The 14,243-nt window shown below is 40.2% G+C and overlaps 1 protein-coding gene across 7 annotated transcripts in view; it reads right to left on the reverse strand.

Annotated features, from left to right (window-relative positions):
- The window catches only part of HELZ (helicase with zinc finger), a 145,594-nt gene continuing 131,351 nt past the window's right edge, over positions 1-14,243 (reverse strand). For 6 of the 7 annotated variants that reach the window (XM_043905773.1, XM_043905771.1, XM_043905774.1 and 3 more), the window contains 2 exons: positions 6,006-6,258; positions 1-1,402 (listed from right to left, as the gene is read on the reverse strand). In XM_043905773.1, the coding sequence (XP_043761708.1) occupies positions 1,068-1,402; positions 6,006-6,258 (588 nt within the window). In that variant the 3' untranslated portion in view covers positions 1-1,067. The remainder of the gene's footprint in view (positions 1,403-6,005; positions 6,259-14,243) is intronic. The other variant, XM_043905775.1, reaches the window with a different exon arrangement.

Here is a 14,243-nt window from a genome sequence, read left to right on the forward strand (position 1 = left end):
TTTGATAAACATTATATTTCTTCTTTAATGATATTCCTTAAACAAAACAGTTAGCAAAATATTTGAATTTGCCATGTATAATGTCACATTTTAATGTAAACATCAAAAAAGGTACCAAAATTTTTACTGGAGGGAAAAGAAACCTTAAAGCGGCACAATTCTTTATACCACTGGAGAGAGGGGAAGCCAGATTACAAACATTTACACATGCATAGTGAGGAAAAAAAGATTTTTACTAAATTCACGCATTTTTAAAATAGTTATCAAGTCTACTAAGCACCAACAATCCTAAAAATTTTTCAGCTTCATGATTTGTTTAAAAAAAACCACACTATCAAATTAACATTAAAAACAAGCTTGAAGAGTAGCTTGTTCAAAAAATAACTAAGTATGCCCATGTTTTTTTCAGGTTACAAAAAACAGTGGCATAGGAAATACACCTGCAAAGAATGCCTTTAACTCTGTCCTACAGTGGATGGAGAGGACAACAGCACATCATACAGCCTAAAACTATAAAAGTTTTAGAGAGCAGCATCTTGCCACCAAAAAAAGCTGATGAAACTTAAAAGTGTTCAGAAGATGCTGCCCCTTTATTTTAAAAAATTTTCAATGAATTTAAGCAAAAATAACATACATTTGTACATCAACTGGCCATTTCTGGTACAGAAACCCAGCATATGGTAATATTATTGAATAAATGTAAATGCTACTTACAATTTTTTTTCTCTTTAAATACATTTTAGACAAATTTTTTTCTTTTTTTTTTTTAATAGTTGCACAATTAACTTCTTAGCTGCTAGCTTGATGCAAACATATATAACAATACACAAATTTAAAAATATTTTTTTTATTCCACATAAAAGCTGTCAAAATTCTGACTCACGTCAAAAATGCAAATAATGGAATATACTTTTAAAAAATTAGTTGCAAGTCTAGCAGCAAAGCAATTAAGTGAGAACATATTTAACATGAAAACAAAGCAAACTGTGCAGCTATAGGTGAAGGCTGGCTACCTTAGTTCTACTGATACAGAAATTAGAACATTCTCCCTGGAGGAAAAAAAGTGATTATTTAAAATAGGAGTAAAAGCCATTGCTGCCGGCTGAGCTCCCCAGGCTGAGTTCTTGAAACAGAGACAGAGGGTCGCTGCTCTTCTTGGCCTGCTCAGGTGGGGGCCTGGGCTTGGGAGGGGCCCGCAGCGCGCTGGCGTAGGACATGGCAGGCTTGCCGGCCCCGGAGCTCTGCGGGCTGCTGCTGCTGGCCGACTCGGCGATCTGCTTGTTGGGCATGAGCGGGGGGAACTGGCCGAGATGCTGCAGCACGCTGTAGTTGAAGGAACTGGACCCCTCAAGGCTCTCAGGCTTCAGATGTTCCTCGGGGGCTTTGACGGTCTTGGGCGGAGCTAGAAGCAGAGAACAGTAACACTGATTTAAGGGCAAGCCCAGCAACACCCAGGCACCTCATTAATATTCCGCGTCTCTACTGGTTTTCATCTCCAGGAACTCAGGGACAGACGGCTTCTGCCACAGAACCCTGAAATCACAACATATCTAACCAAACTTCTCCATCTCAGAAACACTTGAAAAAAAAATTAACTATGTGAGCTGCAATAACTAGACATATTAAAAACTGAAGGTCAAATCCGAAGGTCTGCTTCAAAAAACTAATTTGTTTAATTGTACACTTTGATATTTATTAACTACTCATAGTCTGAAAATGGGAGCAAATATGTTCTTTCTTAAATAAAAATGAGCTCTTCAACCAGTTGTCTGGTTAAGATAGCTTCTATTATTAACCGAAGAACAGTAGCATCAGATTCTGTTTCTTAAAAACGCTACCTTTTCTTGTAATATGTAAGTAAAAATGGAATAAAGTGAGAGAAGAACAGTAAACTTCACTTCACACTTCCTGTAATCTGCCTGATTTTAATATTGACTCCATTCTTCCTAACTCATTTCATGGCCCACTACATCATAACTTGCTTTAAACACTGATTTTGTTTCCAATGTTTTAAAATTTAAACATTATACTGAGTGATAATCATAATACATATTCATTGAGGATAACTTGAAACTACACAAAAGCCAAAGAAGAAAATAAGCCATTCAGATTTCCAAATACCAGAGCTAAGCCTTAACCTGTTGGTGCATTTTCCCTAAGGACGTCAAACAATGCAGACATTTCGTAAATTTTTAAAGGAACCTCTCATTTTTAGAAATCTGGATAGCAGTCAATTTTTCACTTTTCAAATGTTATAAAAGATAAAGTTTCCTAAATATTCATCACGTTTCCTTGAGATAAATTCCTAAAAGTACCATACAGTGCATGTGTGTGTGAACATTGCTCGGTCGTGTCCGACTCTTTGTGACAGTCCATGGGATTCTCCAGGCCAGAATACTGGAGTGGGTTGCCATTCCCTTCTCCAGGGGGTCTTCCCAACCCTTGGATCGAACCCGGATCTCCTGCACTGCAGGCAGACACTCTACCAGCTGGGCCACCAGGGAAGCCACATCTATTGAGACCCCACTGAGCAGTCATCAGAACGGCCCACATCAGGACACTGACGTCGCCAAGTGCTGGCGAAACATGGAGCCACAGGAACTCTTGTTCTCTGCTGGTGGGAAGGCAGAATGGTGCACAAGTTTGCTGGTTTCTTACAAAGCTAAACATACCCTAACCATCAGAGTGAAAGTTAAAGTCACTCTGCCATGTCCGACTCTGCGGCCCCAGGGACTGTATATTCCCTGGAATTGTCCAGGCCAGAATACTGGAGTGGGTAGCTGTTCCATCCCCAGGGGATCTTTCCAAACAAGGGATCAAACTCAGGTCTCCTGCGTTGCAGGCGGATTCTCCACCTGCCAGCTGAGCCACGAGGGATACACAGGGCTAACTATGGTAACTGTGGCCAAACCACCCCGTGGGAAAACACTGCCCGATTGCACTCCGGCAACAAACGTGCCCGTTTCTGTACTATATCACAACACTCACGTTACTACTTAACTTTAGCCTATTTTATAAGTAAACAATTGTCTTACAGTTCTACTTTGGATGTCTTTGATTACTGATATTTATGGACATTTCCCCCTATGTTTATTACCTATTCATGGATTGGAAAGTTTAGTTTTAGTATTTCATTGACTCAGTATGCTAATTTCATATTACTATTTTAAAACTTTAAAAAATTCACAAATTTTTCAAAATTATTTTAAGCCATTTAACAGCTTTCTGGAACATTTATCACCTTTCCTGTCTAAACGTCATTTTGTGAATGAAAACAATTGCTTTTAAGAGCATTAGTTTAACAAACATTTCAATATAAAAGGGTCTTGCACTGCCTAATACACAAAATAAGTATTTTATTGGTTGTTCAAAACTATTTTTATTTACCAAGTCTTCTTACTTAACCATGCTCTCATTTTCATGACAATTAAGAGTTTAGAATGTTTTTAATTAAATAATACATACAAAATAATATTTTAGAGGCAGTTTAACCTAATGCCTACATGCTTATCTACCCATGAAAGTAAAGATCTCTGTCAATCTGATTTACCACATATACTCCAGATAAGACAAATTATTCTTTAAAACTGAATTTTACTAATCTGGCAGCCAATGCTTTTTTTCAAAATACATTTTTCTACCTAATCTTTAATTTTCACCTGTTTATGAAAAGAAGATGCTTGGTAAGGCATGCTTTGCCACCAGGACGAGGGACAGAGCTGGGACACCCGGGCTCGGGGGTGAGCCCCACCCTCACTGTCGGCGCCGCCGGCACCAGGCCCCACACTGAGACCGGTCACCCCTCCATCGCACGGGATCTGTTTCCATGCTCTCCTCACTCAGCGGTCACGCGTTCACCAAGAGCTGGAAGTGTGACCAGTGCCAAAACGGGAATCCAAAGCTCAAAAAGGCCAGAAACATGACCTTTGCTCTCAGGCTTGCAAATGTAGAGAAATACAGCCATGTCATGACCGCCTTTAAATTCCAAACCAATATAATACAAACAGTTTCCTTCAACTCAAGAAGTAAGTCTCAAACTTTAGAAAGAACTTTCCCAAGTGGTGATAATTTTCCTTCTGAGTTACTACTGGCAATTGCTACATTCCTCTACAAGTAAAATAAGACAAAATAAAATGAATACATATACACATATATACACACACATACAAACTGTGAGACTAGCAGGTGTGCTTCAGGATATTGGTGACTTCTGAATTCGTTTTTAAACATTTAGCTAAGTGGTGTGTGTGTGTGTGCCCTGTCATGTCTGACTCTGTGTGGCCCCGTGGACTGTAGCCCACCAGGCTCCTCTGTCCATGGGATTCTCCATGGGAGAATACTGGCGTGGGTAGCCATGTCCTTCTCCAGGTGATCTTCCTGACCCAGGTTTTGAAACTCCATCTCTTGTGTCTCCTGCACTGGCAGGCAAATTCTTTACCACTAGTGCCACCTGGGAATCCCTTAGTTAAGTGTTTACTATTTGTCTTCTAGCAATGAGGAAAACTGGCTTCCCCAGTGGCTCAGTTGTTAATGCAGGAGACCCAGGTTTGATCCCTGGGTCAGGAAGATCCCCTGGAGAAGGACACGGCAACTCACTCCAGTGTTCCTGCTGAGGAAATCTCATGGACATAGGAGCCTGGCGGGCTATAAGTCCCTGGGATCACAAACAGTAAGACACGACTTACTGACTAAACAACACATGACTTAGTGACTAAATAACACAATGAGAAAAATAACAATTTTATATTTGTGGAAAAGACACCATAAATGACATATGTGTTGGGCACTTATTCAGGAAATTTCTACCTTATCAATTTTTTATTGATTTTGGCCAAAAGCTATCTTAAAGTTTAGGTTGGAAAAAAAATGAGAAATGATGTTGTCTTTAAAATAAATTATCATAAACAAAACAACTAAAAAGGAACAAATTTTCACCACTTATTTGTAATTTATATGTTTCTCAGGAAATCCAAATATGATGAGTGTGTTTTTGCTAGACCTCTAAAATGACAAAGCAATCCCAGGTGAAATACAGCAGCTTACACACAGAAGGTACTAATGAGTGTTTAAAGATTAAACACTCTTGCTGGGAATGAAACTAATACCTATTTAATGCTTTCTGATCTACCATGTCTCTTGTTCTAAAAATACGCTTGTATGCATATTCTCCAAAATGGGTCAGTTACAGAAACAATGGATTCACATTCTAACGAGGAATAAAATAAACAAAATACAAAGGTTGATGCTACCAAGGCAGAAATTCACCAACGATTATAGACTTGTTCACAAAGATCAACATCTACAGCCTACAAAGAGAAGGCTATAGATCGGAGAATCAAATAGTATCATTGTTTACATTTAACGTTTCTTTACAGTCAACATAAAAAAATAAGGAGACAAAGGACAGACAATGGTTGTTAGGCTGGAGGGGAGACGTCAGACTTCTCACCACACGAGTGCAAAGCTGTGTCCGTTCCAGCGCCTTCCTATGTCTTCTTTTTCTCTTTTTCTTCTTTGGACTTGGATTTCTTACTTCATCAGAATACAAGAAATAAACTCTGGATTTCTAAATCTCAAAATATTAGACCCTATTGGTTTTTCTTATGGTCAAACTCTACTGTGTAGGTGTCTGTCACAACTTGATTGACAATAAAGCTACTGAAAACTGAAATTGACCTAACCAATTCCCACCCTTAACTGGAAAAAAAAAAAGAGACAAAAATCCCGAAAGCAAGCTCTTCCCAAGAAAAGGTGATTCTATTTAGAAATGTATTTTAGTTTCCCTTACTTCTTTTACCCATTCACAGGTTACAATCATCAAAATAATCAGTTCCTAAATACTGACAGATTACTTACCTTCCTGAGGCACAGCTGTGAGCAGTGACCATTAACTACTGTTCAAAGACAATCATGCAAACGGAAGAAATGGGAGCAGGAAAACCCCATAAACAGCGGGAGCTGACCAGTGAGCACTGAAGCTGTGACCACCACCAGCCCGGTCTTACCTGCCAACTCTCTGGGCTGGGCTGGCCTGCTGGATCCATTGCACGGAATGTTCTGATAGGGGGTGGATGAGGTGGCGTTTACCCAGGACTCCGGGGAGGAAAAGGTGAAAGAAGACTGGTTATTATGGTCCTGAAGCTCTTTACACTGAGCAAGACTGTCTTGAGGAGTGCTTACTTCTTCAGAACAAGGCTGCACTGAGCTAGATGAGATTCTTCTTTGGTACAAGGGCCGACCAGGTCCTCTGGGTTCATACTACACGAAGAAAAAGGACATTTCATAAATCTGTGACATTTACATCCTACTCTCTTATGGACACAGCAATCTCACTGATTAAGCAGAAATTCTCCACACCACTCTCTTCTGTGACTGTGAAACACCCCACAGCAGCCTGAGTGGTGGGCAGGGGGTCTGGAGACCTGGATTCAAACGCAGCTCTGGCCCTGGGCAGGCAGGCCTAGCACACGACGCATCTGATTTCTGACTCTGCTTTCTTGTTTGTAAGATATGGACTGAACCACCTGTCTTCAGTTCTGAAGTTCCATCAATGTTTTAGGTAACATTAAATTAAGCATGAAGAAACATATCTGCTCAAAATTAAAAGGGGATATTACAGTCACAATCAATTGAACCACAATGTCTTGAACACACTTATCCATTTGAGGCTCGTCTGTGGGCCCTTCACAACCCCCCGGTTTATTATTCCTTAGACGTGATGGCAAGACAGGGTTCCCCACCCCCAACAGAAGTGCACCTGATTGGCCCCACTGCAGTCTTCCTTTAAATTGTCTTCAACTAAAACGGAACATTCATTATTCTTCATCCAATCCTTTGTATGTTTGAAACTCAATTATTTTTCTCCTCCCTAACTTGCACCAAAATTTCTTTAGCCCTCTGTCAGGACGTATTTGCCAGAAATTCCTTAAGTGCCCTCCAAGTTTCCTGGCCTGACTTTTATGACCATGGCTCAATCTCAGTCCTAACAGCAAGGCAGGATGTAGCAGAGTGAGTTGTCCAGCCCCGGTCTATGGCCAGACTCTCTGGGTAGACTTCAGGCTGCTTTTACTGGGAACATCACCCTGGGCAACTGACTTCACCTCTTGGGAACTTCAACCGTACATGTATCTTCATAACCCACAGTACGCAGCTCTTAGAACTGTGAGAATCGAATGAGTTCAGGACACAACCGTTAGAACACAGGAAGGGTCTGCTGTTAACCTAACAGAAAAGATAAACTTCCATGCTAGATCTTAAATGACAGGATGGGACTGGCTTTTTATTTCCCCCTCTCCCTCTCCCAGTAATAACAGACTTGCTATTCAGTTTCCAATCATTATTGTTAGGGGAAGCACACTGATTGAAACTGCCCACCCTGGCCAGGCACCATAGCAACCACTTGCGTGAGCTGTTTTATGACAGGAGGGCCTGGTACAGAACACGGAACTAATAAGCCACCATCAACTGGAAGAGTTCGGGAAGTCAAAAAGAGACTCCGCACGTCCGACCACCTCCCAGAATCCTCCTCACAGGCATCCATCTTGGCTGAACAAGGCGTGCACCACCAGGAAGGACTGAGTCAGAATGACTGGCTAAAGACAACCCGGAAACTAATCCCATCACCATAAAAGCCGAGACTGGGAGCCACTGGCAGAGCTGTTCTCCTGGGTTCCCTTACCCTCCTGCTCTCCACCCGGGTGCCCTTCCCAATAAATCTCTTGCTTTGCCAGCACATGTGTCCCCTCAGACAATTCATTTCCGAGAATTAGACAAGAGCCCAGTTTCGGCCCTGGAAGGGAATCCCCCTTCCTGCAACAATTATGACTGGGAGAGAACTTCCTTTTACCTTTTTTGTTACAAATAACTGGAAATCAGGAACTGGAGGTTAGATTACAAAGAAGAGAGAGAGATAAATGGGCACAGAAATAGCAGGATTTGGGGGGGATAAAATATAAGACAGCACAAGCAGATGTTGTCAGGTCAATCAAATGGGGAAAACTGTAGGGTCAGCATGTGAGAGTGATCACCACAGATGGAACCACAAGGATATCAACTGGGGAAGGGGGAATGGGCCTGGACTGGCTGCCCTTGAAGCAGAAAGGATGGGAGGAGAGGGAGGCGAGACTCTCACTGTCAAATGAGGAATGTCCGGGTCACTTCTGCATTTCCAAAGTTTTAGCTACTGGATGAGTAAAGTGACAACACTTCTGTCTCATCAATTCCTTTCTCATATATTTTTACTATTCTTTTGTCTTTATGTATAGTATCTAAATTCACTTTAGTTTTACTCTGCTTTAAAGGTATTTTTCTCCCAGTGGTTAAGATCATTCTGAATTTCCTATTTTCTAGAATATTAACCATTCTAACTACTGTCAACTGTGAATTTAATCAGTACATTCAAAATTTCTTTGTTGAAATGATTACTTTATGGTATTGGGTAGAACAACCCACCTTCTAAACTGCTCTCCTCTCTTTGGCCAGGCAGTGCATAAATGAATGGTCACAGCAGCTTGTCCAGTGTGGCTTTCTTACCGAGGTTTGTTAACAAGAAGATTAGCTCTCAGAATCAAAACGAAGTGCTTCTTTTCATTACCATGCCCTGAGTGTTCAGCACAATCAAAAACTGTAGGGGATCACATTCTAAAGGCTTTATGTGTGAACGGTGGTGGCTGTTCTACTCAAGTACAAAACTAATGTCTGTTAGTTTTGTACTTAGAAGAAAGAGGTAGAATAAATGATCTTCAAGGCCTCGGCTAATTCCAGTGTTCTAGTTTTACTTTAAAGTCTTCAATAAATCAAAGTCCTAATCAATGACAATATATTTAAACTTTTTATTATTAAAATATCCAAACATAATCCATCAACTTTAACAATCATCAACAATTTGATGTATCTGCTAAAATAAAGTGTTATGCCATCAAAAGCCTATTTAAGTTACTTAAATTTGAAAAAAAAAACAAACAAACTATTGAGAGCATGCTAATTGATTACAATTGTTGGGCAGTTAGAATAGGAACAAGGAGTCCAAAAGGCAGTGGCTAAAAGACAAAGGGAAAAGTCCGCGAGAAGGGAACAAAGGAAAAATATACGGACCTGAATGAGAACCTCAAGTGAAACAAACATGCCCCCTTCCAGGCTAGCCCTAATTTGCACAGGGCAGGCTCTGGGGAAGAGACAAAACCTATAAAAAGAGAAAGCAAGCCAACCTCTCCTTTGGGGTTGCTGGCCCTCACGCCTCAAGGGTGCACCATCCTTTGCTTGCCAAATAGAACTCTGAGGTAGAACCGCACTGGTCCCCTGGTCCCCCGTTGCAAGACAGAACTGAGGAAATTACACTCTCCCAACACAAGGAAATCCATTACGTGCAATGAGTTCAAAATTTCAGATGTTTTCCCCCCAGAGGGAAATTCCTATGAAGTACATTGAAAAAGAAGGGCCCACTAACAAAAATTTGAGAAAAAGATCCCTTACCTATAAAAAATTTATGTATTTTTGACAGAGAATGTTCTTTTATTTCCACCTACACTTAGGACCCTTAGGTTGTTTAAATATATATATATATATAAGCTCTACTTTCCATTGTTTATTTCATTTCTTCTTTTATTTCCTGACCATTTTTTGCTTCCTGTTGTTTTTGCCCAGCTCTCATTTTTTCCCCAAAGAGACTCCTCTTTCTACGTACATCTCCTGCCAATCTGAAAATTCTGTTACTTATAGATGGCAACTCTACCAATGACTGGCATGCAGATTTAACTTTAGAGTCTTCAGGTCTGAAATAATTTCACTGTTACTCCTTAAAGTCTTATTTTCCTGTCAGAGATCCTTACACCTGGGTTCAGTATCAGCTTCACACATATTGTGTGTTTACAAACATTTTTCGTGTTTAAACTGTGATTCGTTATGTTGCTAAACATATGATCATTATTTTCTAAGTCTACTGCTAATATTTCCTTCTAAAAATCAAAGTATAATGCTAAAGTTCCAAAAGCTGTTTAAGAAGAAAAAGCTGAATGACTAATTTCATGTATGAATTTCTATTTTTAAAGACTGCTGTCAGTTTAAGTAAAAATTCTTAGTCTGCTTACCACTGTCTTAAAAGGTCCATCTCTAACATACCAGGTTAGCAGGCCATTTCACATATATATGCATAAATAAAAACTGGGGGAGAGGTTAGCAGCTTAACATACCAGGTTAGCTGGCCATTTCACATATATATGCATAAATAAAAACTGGGGGAGAGGTTAGCAACTTAATGAATCAGGGCTCTACTTACAATTATACTGTCAAAGCTGATCATTAAGGAAGAGCTAAATGCTCTGGTGGAAATTCCAAGTCTCATTAACTATGGTGCCAGAAACCTTAATTAAAATAGAACATCTCATTTAAATGATTAGCTTTGATAATTTAAGTATGAATAGAGGTCTAATTTATTAATTTGTCCATCACTGTCTCTGTTATACACATCAGATGTTTGAGAGACCATGCAGTGACGGTCTCTCTGAGAAGACAGCACCACCTGGTTATGCAACATCAGTCACGCGCTCTCGTCATCCACCTTTAAAGTCAGGACAGGCAGAATACGTCAATCAGCCAAGAATACAACCTTCCAGCTCCGTCTGTACAGTAACACCATGTTCCACAGAAGGAGACCTGGCTGGACAGCTGGGGTAGGGGGATGGGAGGGTGAGCAGACACCAGTACTGAAATCGAGTACTGAAGGACAAGTACTTCCTGAAAACAGTACTGCCAACTAAGCTCAACACTAGAGCTGATTCAAAGAAAAAATGAAAATAAACAGACAGGTCAAAAAGTGTCTTTGTTCAAAAGCCTACATATAGGACAGAATTATTTCAAAGCAAATAACGTCATACAGACTTACACGTCATCTCTAAGATGGTGTAAGTAAATGTTGATTTATAGGAAGCTGATCAAAATTGGCGACTTACAAGAATTCTGTTTTCTTTAGCAGGCCACTACAATACCACCACTGCAGCGTGAACATGTGCAGCTGCATAAACATTTGGAGACTTCTATAATGACATTTTAAAAAGAATTTTCCACTTATTACTAATTGAGCACTTTTAATCAAACTGTCTCACGGTAAAGCACACCTTAAATGACGAGACCGTGGCCCTGCACCAGCGTCTGCAGTGGGGCTCTGTGTCAGACAGGAGTCCTCACCTGACAGAACTGTCTCCACTTAAGGAGAGTGAGGGTTTGTCTCTCAAGATAAAATGACTAGAAAGTATAACGGGGGAAAAAGGTCCTATTCATAACAAACAGCAAGAAAAAACCAATCTAAGGATAAATTCAACCAGAAATGAAAATATTACAGAATTTTACAGAGGAACACTCAGAAAACAAAGAAAAAAGGAAGGAGGGAAGGAAGAAGGAAAAAAGAATTAAAATATTGAAGACTGTACCAGTTCCTAAATCAGAGGTTTAAAATATTTTTAAAGACAAAATTTCCTCCAATGTAAGCTACCCAACTCAATGTAACTAAAATTAAAACCTCAGAAAGGTTTTTGTTTCTGTCTCAGGGGGAGGCGTTCATACAGGTATTCTAAGTTTCTAGTACAAAAACCAGAGAATAACCTCCTCTGTCCCGCACCCTTGAATAGTGACTGAAAGAAAAAAAAGAAGTAATAAGGGAGACACTTCACACCATCCAATCAGAAGACCAGAAAGCCTCAAAAATTAAAACAGTGTAATTCTGGTACAGAAACACATAGACAGATAAGGCAAAAAGCTAAAGTCCAGAAACACTGCGGTATATACTGAAGAATTACATCTCAGAGATTAGCCTCTAAAGTTATCATGCAAAGTGAAAACCTCACTCGGATCAAAATCACCCCTGAAAAAATCCTGAGTCACACCAAAATACCAGAAACTGAATCCTTGGAAGCTTAGAAGTCAGAGTTAACTTCTATTGTTTCTCTTTGCATTTCAGTACTGTTATAAAGAATTTAGTATTTGACAAGAAAGCTACTATTCTATTCAGTGAAAAGCAATAATTTAATAAAGAACATGAAAACAACTGGCTAAATATTTGGAGAAAACGGAATCATAACCTCAAGCTTGCACTGAAATTTGAAATCAAACTGGAGCCAATCAAGAATGGTCTGTAACCTGGGCCAGGTAAGGAAGACCTGTTGCCCTTTGTTCTCCTCACTCCATCACAGTGGCAAAGAATTAGACGTGGGAGAGGGTGCACACACCTCTGCCAGACCCAGGGCCCCAGCCTCATCCAGGCAGCTGAGGACCCGGTAAAGCAGGTAAGGGAAGCCCATGGAGTAAAGCTTTAAGCACCTAGAAATACTAAATGTTCTATCAGTTTTTTTAAGTTGCAAAGAGTGTCACAGAACAGGATAAAGGTCGCCTTTAGGGATCTTGACCTGGTGGGGAGAAAGGTCTGACGGGGTGACGTAACTGAGCAGAGTAGCCAGGGGAAAAGCTTGTCTCCAACAAGCAATCCCCCTCCACTCATCAGCGGTGCGCTCTCACCTGTGAGCGCTAGGAATACCACCTGTCACTGCAGGGGAACAAAACTGGCCGCCCCAAAACCGTCTCTCTGGCCTGAGGATTCATTTAGGCTGATTGTCTGTAAGGCCTGAAAGACTCAGGAAGAACCTCCCTCCCCCTTAACCGTCTAAGAGAATGCAGCTAGAGGACCTGAGACAAATACAGTGCAAACTAGGGGTCCAGCCAGGGAAGAAGCCAGCAAAGCCTGTCTGTTAAGATTCCTCCCTAGTTCCCCTGCCTCGGCCCTGTGGGCAAACACCACACCACACCGGTGCTTTTTCCTTCTCCATGTCAGTTGCCTCCCTCCACTCTGAACACCCAGCCACTACCCCACATCCTTTAGTCTTCAGTTGAAGACGGTACTTAAGGCAAGGGCTTCAACCATTTTGGTGAGTTACTCAGTTTTCTTGGATCTCACCCATGTATAGACAGTAATTAAACCTGGTTTGATGTTTCTCCTATTCATCTGTTTCATCATGTCAATTTAATTCTTAGGCCAGCCGGAAGAACCTAGAAGGGCAGAGGAAATTTCCTCCTTCCTGGCATTACAGTAGCTATCTTGGTATGACAAAATTAGGAATAATTGCTCTAGCTTCCACACTTTCCATGCTGAATAGGTGCATCTTTTGTCAAAACAAAATCAAAATTATTATCAAAAAGAAAAAACAAATGAAACACAGTATGAAAAACCATCTGCTCAAGTTAACTGTTCACATCTAGATATTTTCATCCTGTTTAAGTTTAATCTCTCAAGGCTTCTAGCAGTAAAGGGATTCACAGTGGGTAAGGAAGTAAAATGTTTTTCTGTTGTTAATGTTAAATAAATTATTTTAAAAGGTTAGAAATAAACAACAAACACACAAACCATTCATTCTGTGAGATGATTCATGCAAAATCACCTTTACAACACAACGCACACAAGTTATCCTAGTGTACTGAAAACATCGAAACCTGCAAATGTGGTAAAAATAATATTTTTCTTTGTCAAGGTATTTTCTTCAGTGTTGCAAGTTAGTCATCATTCGTGAATCTCATGCATCAAAATACAGATGACCAAATGTTTTTGCAAAAGTAATTTCACTCTGAGAACCCGATGACAACTGAAAGCGCTTATTCACACCCTCACAGCTGGACAGTGAGAACAAGCGTCAGGGGCTTGAAGGTGTGAAGAGCTTAAATTCCAAAACTGAGAAACATTTAAATAGATCAATGATTATAAGTACACTATTCAGTATTCAGCATTATTTACCAAAGTATGACACTTCATAAAACCTTATAAAAACTTTGGCATGTTACTTCCCCCACACATTATGAATTCATTTGATTAGTTAAAGTATCACAAGTGTTATCAGTAAAAATGGTGGAATAAGGAACACCATAAAAGCAATGAAAAAAACTGACAAAACCTGTCACAATCAACTTTCTTGGAATTCAGAAAATTAAAGCTTGAAGCAACCAGGGGAGCACTTACTCAAGAAAAACCAGGAAAACTTAGTAAGAACAGCAAGATTTGTGGTACTTTAACTTACCCTAGTCCCATTCTCCTGGTAGCCTTAAAAATAAGACCCTCCGTTTTCCAGCACCAGTATCAGAGCAGAAGGGCCTCACTGTCACAGAGCTGTAATTATTTATTTCGGCCTTTCTGGTACAAAACAACACTTGCTTTATCTTATCTCCCCTGGAACCCAGCCAGTGCCGAAGGGGCCGTATTGAAAATACTG

Source organism: Cervus elaphus, chromosome 5, assembly GCF_910594005.1.
Source record: "Cervus elaphus chromosome 5, mCerEla1.1, whole genome shotgun sequence".
NCBI lineage: Eukaryota > Metazoa > Chordata > Mammalia > Artiodactyla > Cervidae > Cervus > Cervus elaphus.